Source organism: Asparagus officinalis, chromosome 5 (genome assembly GCF_001876935.1).
Source record: "Asparagus officinalis chromosome 5, Aspof.V1, whole genome shotgun sequence".
Lineage (NCBI taxonomy): Eukaryota > Viridiplantae > Streptophyta > Magnoliopsida > Asparagales > Asparagaceae > Asparagus > Asparagus officinalis.
In genome coordinates, this window is record NC_033798.1 from 108249924 (window position 1) to 108257413 (window position 7490).

Consider the following 7490-nt stretch of genomic DNA (forward strand, 5'->3'; position numbering starts at 1 on the left):
AATGAGACCTTCTCCACCTTGGCAATATAAATACCGAATAGAATGTGAAGTTTTTACCTGGAAGTACTACCCTGAAGCTGATGCATGTATGTGTCCAGCTTGCGGAAATCATTGGGGCTCTTCTCACTGCATGAAAAAGAAAAAACAATTTCGGACTACTGTCTAGATTTTATAAGGGCATCTCTGTTAAGTATTGTGGTTACTTACAGAGCCTGATCAATGTTATTGAGTAATCTAGAGGAGTCCTTAAAGAACAAGGTCACAACCTCTTCCACAAAATTGGGATTAACTTCATCCTGTAATTCTTCCAGCTGGTCAAATTGCTCATCTAGGTAACCCTGACACAAAAAATAAATTTCAATTATCTCTTCTACACTAAAATGCACCTGATTTGACATTGCAAACAGCCAAATATGACTAATAAAAAAGGAAACAGCTGTGTCATAGCGTACTTCTCCAGCAAAAAAGTAGAAACTTATACTAGCAAAAAGAAAACAGAAATCAGAAAGGTGACATGCTTTCTTCAAAAATTGACAGGCCACACCTCTGGTATTAAAGAGGTTTTTAGAGATTCAATGATGCCCAATTCCTTGAAAAATATATCACTAGCATTTAGTCCTTTCACAAAAATATCAAAAACTCTAGTGTTGACAGCTTCTCGTCTCTTTCAAGAAATATATTGTCCTCCTCAAAGAAAAACAAAAAAGAAAAAGAAGAAAATGTCTGTTTCCAAAGAGTGGAAGAGAAGGGATGCAGCAAGGGGATAGGTTCTACAATCAGTAGACACCTTATCGAAAACTTATTGAGCTGATTAAAATTGGCGTGTTTTCAAAGACATTCAAATAATAAGGGCATGCACTTGGGAAAATACATTGGAAAACAGATATATGCATGCATATTTTCACCAAATCATACTCCCTTATTAGTCTAAGCTTCAAACTTTTAAGTTAGTCCAGAATTCAATCTCTAGAAGTAACAAATATATATGAGAATATAAAATTCATGATCTCTTTAAGAAGACGATTATGGTGTCAAAACGTTTGTTCATTGTTGGTTTTCTAATTTATATGGTGGAGTTCTAATTCTAGGGAACTAAAATAAACCTGATCAAAGAGGCTCTTTCTCAAGTAGGCAGCCTTTCTTTGCAAGTTGGAGTAATCCATATCTCTATAGAATTGATGAGAAGAGAATTAATTTGAAGAGTGCGGTATGGAAAGAAGGGGTAGTTGATGAGCTACCGAAATTTGGGGTCCTATATATAGTAAAGAAGGGATAAACTAAAGAGAGAATATTTGTGAACTGTTCCCTAATCCTCGAGTCTATTACCAAAACTAAGGTGATGAGGGTAATTTGCGCCAGCAGCAGAATTTCTTGGCAGAGAGGAGGAGATATGTATGCATATTTTGGTACACCGACTTTATGCCGCCATGTGTTTAGTCCACAAATTATTCTTTTTCATGTCGCCCGAGGAATGAGTTGCGGAATCAGGCATGAGGTACCTGTCGAGCCCATTTGAGTATATGAATATCCGGTCACGAGCTGGCGCGTGGGACAACCAGAAAGCAGTTTAACAGTTGAAAATAATGGATATTAATGGTAATAGAGTGTGATTATCATCACAACAAAGAGGAAAGGCAACTACTAACAAACTCCATGCAGCTTGAGGGATAAGATGCTTGCACGTTAAAATGGACTGTGCTTGGACATACGGCTGCCGCTATGTGGTATAAGGCCAATTTCAATCGCCACAAGGTAAGTATAGTTGGCCTATGTGACATCCGCTTTTTAAAGATAAATGCTGACTAGAGTGTTGACAGAAATGTAAAGCCTATTACTTCACGACACAGGCCAATAAACAAGGTATTCTTTTAGGAATTAAAAAGTGGAACGCTGCCAATAAAGAGTATATGTTCCGATCAGCACACTTTTGTTGCCCAGAAGTGATCAAACGTGATTAGGACAGAGGACGAGAAAAGTTGAAATCTCTAAACTAATATACAAAGGAATGTAGCGTCCATGTCCGCGGCCATCAAGTATCTATCTCTTGCTTTCTTCAGGAATAACACGATCTTCACCTTTGCTTACAACAGAAGAAAGAAAAGGCTGAAGGGAGTAAAAAGAAGATGAATAAGAGCTCACAACGTTGGACCAGCGCAACAGAAAACGAGAATGAACAGGGAGAGCTATGTTTGCCCAGAAGTTCTCTAAGTAATTCCACATGCAAAGTAAACTGGGAAACAGGAAACGAAAAAAAAAAAAGAAGAGACCCTTAAGCCTTTCCAATGAATTGTTTGTTGAAAATTTAACCATGATTAATTCAAAGAGAATGATCACAATAATGCGGAAGCAATACCTGAATCCATAACTATTTGAGCACGGATCTGAATTAGGGTTTGATTTTCTAATCTGAAAGGTTTCTCTTGAATATCTCTTTAGATGGGGATTAGAGAATAGAGAACGTAACTTTTAGATAAGGGACCATAACCCATTTATATAGATTTGCAATTTTCTAATTTAGTCCTTATAAAATTAGAATTGTAGTCTGGTATCTGCACAATTAACCCATGATTATTTAAATACACATTAACCCAAATTGATTGATCACTTTATACGGGTTATCCTTAAGGATAACAATACACATTGATTTAATATATGTGCTCACAAATAGATTTAATTAGATTTAAATCCAACAATCTCTCACTTGGGCACCATATGTTTCCTTAAAGTGTGTATAACCTTATGAACTCAAAAAATTACTATCACAAATAAGGGTATTTCTAAACAATCTCGTCCATTGGCTATATCAATATAGGATCAAAGCGGCCTTCGTCACATTATCGTGACTAAACCCATCAATGGTCACATACACCAATACAATCAAATGACATAGATCAATCATGGATGTGCAGCATAAAAATTACATACAATGTGATCAGTACATGTCTATTTTTAACTGGTCATACCTTAAACTTTAGTGAGGTCAAAACCAAACATAATGAAACAGAGTATCTTAACTGAATACTTTATTCTGATCAGACAATACAACCAAACACAAAGCACCAGAAAATTACAAACTCCAACTAAATCATGATATCTCGAATAATACCATACTCATATAAATGTAGCATGATGTAGACTTTTTGCTATCTTGGCGTCCAGCAAAATCAGAAACAGAGTACTCAATGACCTCCAACTGTTCTGATTTTCTGTATGTGAGCATATAATCTTTTGTTTTCTGAAGATACTTCATAACCCTTTTGACTGCTATCCAATGATCCATACCATGGTTGCTTAAGTATCTGCCTAACATCCTAATAATGTATGCAATATGTGGACGTGTACGCACCTTAGCATACATAAGACTTCCTACAGGCGAAGCATAAGGAATCTTCTATATTTCCTGAATTTTAAGGTTACCTTTAGGGCACTGATTGAGACTAAACCGAAGCATAAGGAATCTTCTATATTTCCTGAATTTTAAGGTTACCTTTAGGGCACTGATTGAGACTAAACTTGTCTCCTTTAGCAACAGGGCTTTAGGGCACTGATTGAGACTAAACTTGTCTCCTTTAGCAACAGGGGTGTCACCTGGTCTGCAACCTTACATGCCAAACATTTTGAATACTTTATCGATATAGCTCTTTTGTGATAATCCAAGAATACCTCGAGAACGATGTCGATGTATCTGGATTCCTAATATAAAAGAGGCGTCCCCAAGATCTTTCATTTTAAAAAATTTTGATAGAAATCTTTTCGTTTCGTACAACGTGTCTATATCATTAGTGGCAAGCAATATGTCATCGACATACAAAACCAGAAAAATATACTTACTCCCACTGAACTTGTGATATACACAGCCATCAACAACATTCATCTCAAAACCGAACGAGATAATTATTTGTTGAAACTTATGATACTATTGACGAGGAGCTTGTTTGAATCCATAGATGGATTTTTTTAGTTTACAAACCATATTTTTTGGATCTCCTAACACAAAGTTTTCTGGTTGCACCATATAGATTATTTCATCAATGTCTCCATTGAGAAACACGGTCTTAACATCCATATGATGTAATTTAAGATCAAGGTGAGCAACAAGTGCCATGATTGTTCTGAAAGAATCTTTCGATGAAACTGGAGAGAAAGTCTATATATAATCAATGCCTTCCTTTTGAGTATAGCATTTGGCTACAATACGTGCCTTATACCTCTCCACATTACCATTTGCATCCTGCTTGGTTTTAAATATCCATTTACAACCAATTAGTTTTGTACCATTTGGCAATGGAACAAGTTCCCAAACTTTATTGTTTTGCATAGACTTGTACTCTTCATTCATGACATTAATCCACTTTTGAGAGTTAGAACTTTTCATGGCTTGAAGGAAGTTGATTGGATCATCTTCCAACATCCTATTATTTTCTTCATGTTCTTAGAGAAATACAATATAATCATCTGGGATAACATTTCTCTTTTCTCTTGTGGATCTCCTTAATGGCACTGGTTCTTGAGGTTGTTGAATTTATTCTTCTGGAACAGGGAGTTGTTCAACATTGTCATCTTGAGGTTCCGGATTCACTTATTGATCAACAACAGGTATAAGAACCGGAATATTATCAAAAGTGACTGTCTGGATTGGGTCTGAAACTAATTCCTCCTCAAAAGCAATGTCTCTAACCTTATTTCTCTCCCCAAACTCAACATCCTCAAAGAATGTTGTTGTTCCCGTCTCAAAAATATTCCTGAGTGTAGGATCATAAAACTTATAGCCCCTAGAGCGTTCAAAATAATCAATAAAGTAACTGCTAACTATTTTGGAATCCAATTTTTTGCATTTGGCCTGTAAGGTCTTGCCTCAGCTGGACATCCCCAAATATGTAAGTGCTTTAAACTGGGGTTTCGACAAGTTCAAAGCTCATAAGGTGTTTTAACAACTGTTTTAATTGGTACTCTGTTCAGAATGTAAGCTGCTGTCTTTAGTGCTTCTCCCCAGAGTGATTCTGGTAAAGAAGAATGAACAATCATACTTCTTGCCATATCCTTAAGAGTCATGTTTCGTCTTTCAGCTACACCATTCATGCTAGGTGAACCCGGCATGATGTATTGTAGGACGATATCGCATTCCTCTAAGTATCTAGTAAATAGTCCTGAACGTTGTTCACCTGAACCATCATATCTACCGTAGTACTCACCACCACGATCAGATCTAACGGTTTTAATTCTTTTGTTGAGTTGATTCTCAACTTCAGCTTTATAGGCTTTGAACATGTCCAGAGACTCAGATTTTTTATGAATAAGATATAGGTACCCATAACGTGAGTAATCGTCTATGAATGATATAAAGTATTGCTGACCATTCTAAGATGCCGTAGGGAATGGCCCACAAATATCCGTATGTATCACTTCTAAGACGTCTGAAGATATTTTGGCACCTAATCTCTTGACTTTGGTTTGTTTTCCATTGATACATTCGACACATACGTCAAAGTTTGAAAAATCAAGAGAATCTAAAATGCTATCAGACACAAGACGCTCAACTCTACCTTTTGAGATATGACACAAGCGCTTATGCCATAATGTTGCCAAATTTTCTTTATTTAATTTACGCTTAGTATCACGTGATTCCACATGCAAGGATTCATTATAAGAAGCAATTATATCAATTATTTAATTTACGCTTAGTATCACGTGATTCCACATGCAAGGATTCATTATAAGAAGCAATTATATCAAGCAAATATAGGTTGTCATAAGTCATGCAAGGATTCATTATAAGAAGCAATTATATCAAGCAAATATAGGTTGTCATAAGTACTCAAGTAACAAGTTCCCACAACGTTTGAATTAAAATATAAACTGAATTGACTGTTTCCAAATGAACAATGATAACCTGATTTGTCTAATACAGAAACAAAAATTAAATTCCGTCTAAAAGACGATACTACAAAAGTATCTTTTAAGTCTAAATATGAACCAGATCCTAATAGCAACCTAAAGTGTCCAATTGTTTCCACGTCTACCGATTGTCCGTCGCCCACAAAGATGTATCTTTCAACATCACTTGGGTTTCGGTAGCTCAGGCAGCCCTGCATAGAAACACTTATGTGAGTAGTAGCATCAGAATCTAACCACCAAGTATTTCTAGGTACTGAAGCTAAATTAACCTCAAAACAGACTAAAGTAAGGAATGTACCCTTCTTAGCACGCCAAGCGTGATATTTGGTACAATCCTTCTTTACGTGTCCAGACTTGTTGCAGAAGAAACAACCCTGATCATCCTTATGTTGTTTCTTCTAAACATGACTCTTAGCAACTTCATTACCATTCTTTCTTTTCTTGCCCTTATCCTTAGAGGCATAAGCCAAATGAGCACTTTCTGTCTTATCTTACTTCAACTTGTCTTCTTCTTGCACACAGTATGAAATGAGCTCATTTAGAGTCCATTTCTCTTTTTGACAGTTATAATTGACTTTAAATTGATTGAATTATGCAGGAAGAGACAACAGAACCAGATGCACCAGTAACTCATCATAAAGATCGAGTTTAAGTGCCTTAAGTTTTAAAACAATATGAGACATTTTCATAATGCACTCGCTGATATTTCATTTTCCCTTATACTTCATCGAAATCAAGCGAGCTAAGAGCGTGTTTGTTTCTACCTTATCGTTTTTCGCAAAACGCTTCTCAATTTTAACAAGGAAATCTTTAGCCTTAGTAATCCCTCCGGATTCTATGCCCCTGAAGGCTTCCGGTACGTCGCGCTTAATGATCATGAGACTCATGCGATTTGAACGCTCTTATTTTTCATACTCCTTCTTTGCATCAGGAGTGTTATCCGCATTGAGAGGTTAGGGTTGTTCAGTTCTTAATGCAATGTCTAAATCCATGCAGCCAAGAACAATTAATATGTTCTCTTTTCAAATCTTAAAATTCGTCCCATTGAACATGAGAATTGAATTGATGTTAGCAGAAATTGATGTAGCAGATGCATTAGCTAAAACAAACAAAAGATATTCACATTATTAACCATAATTAGTAATCAATAAAATTCAAATAATGACAAACCTCATCTCAAGATATCTAGTACAACATTAATATCAAGTCTTTGAACAGTAATATTAATTGTAAGTGATACCTTGTTGCAATGATCAAACACTGATAATAACTCATGTCAAATAATAAAACTATCTTTGGATCGATTCATTATACACATGTATACCTTATAATTATCACATGTTTATCATCGCAGATGTGTATGCATTCTAAATAAATATTAACCTTCTTTTGGGCTTATTAAATATTTACACGAAAATATACACACAACCATCTAACATTCCTCATGAACAATCTACACAAGAGAGGTTACTTTGGCAACATCTTGTTTCAATTAATCATTTAGAATGAGAGATAACATTAATACCTTAGTGTCATATTATTTGAATTAGAAATTGATTAACTCCAAACTTAATTCAAATTAAATAATTTAATTT

At 35.5% G+C, this 7490-nt stretch overlaps 1 protein-coding gene across 1 annotated transcript in view; it reads right to left on the reverse strand.

Annotated features, from left to right (window-relative positions):
• LOC109840590 (pseudo histidine-containing phosphotransfer protein 5) overlaps positions 1-1214 on the reverse strand; it is a 2917-nt gene extending 1703 nt beyond the window's left edge. The window contains exons 1-3 of the mRNA XM_020409305.1: positions 1104-1214; positions 208-338; positions 58-126 (exon numbers count right to left, since the gene is read on the reverse strand). Coding sequence (XP_020264894.1) covers positions 58-126; positions 208-338; positions 1104-1163 — 260 coding nt within the window. The 5' untranslated portion in view covers positions 1164-1214. The remainder of the gene's footprint in view (positions 1-57; positions 127-207; positions 339-1103) is intronic.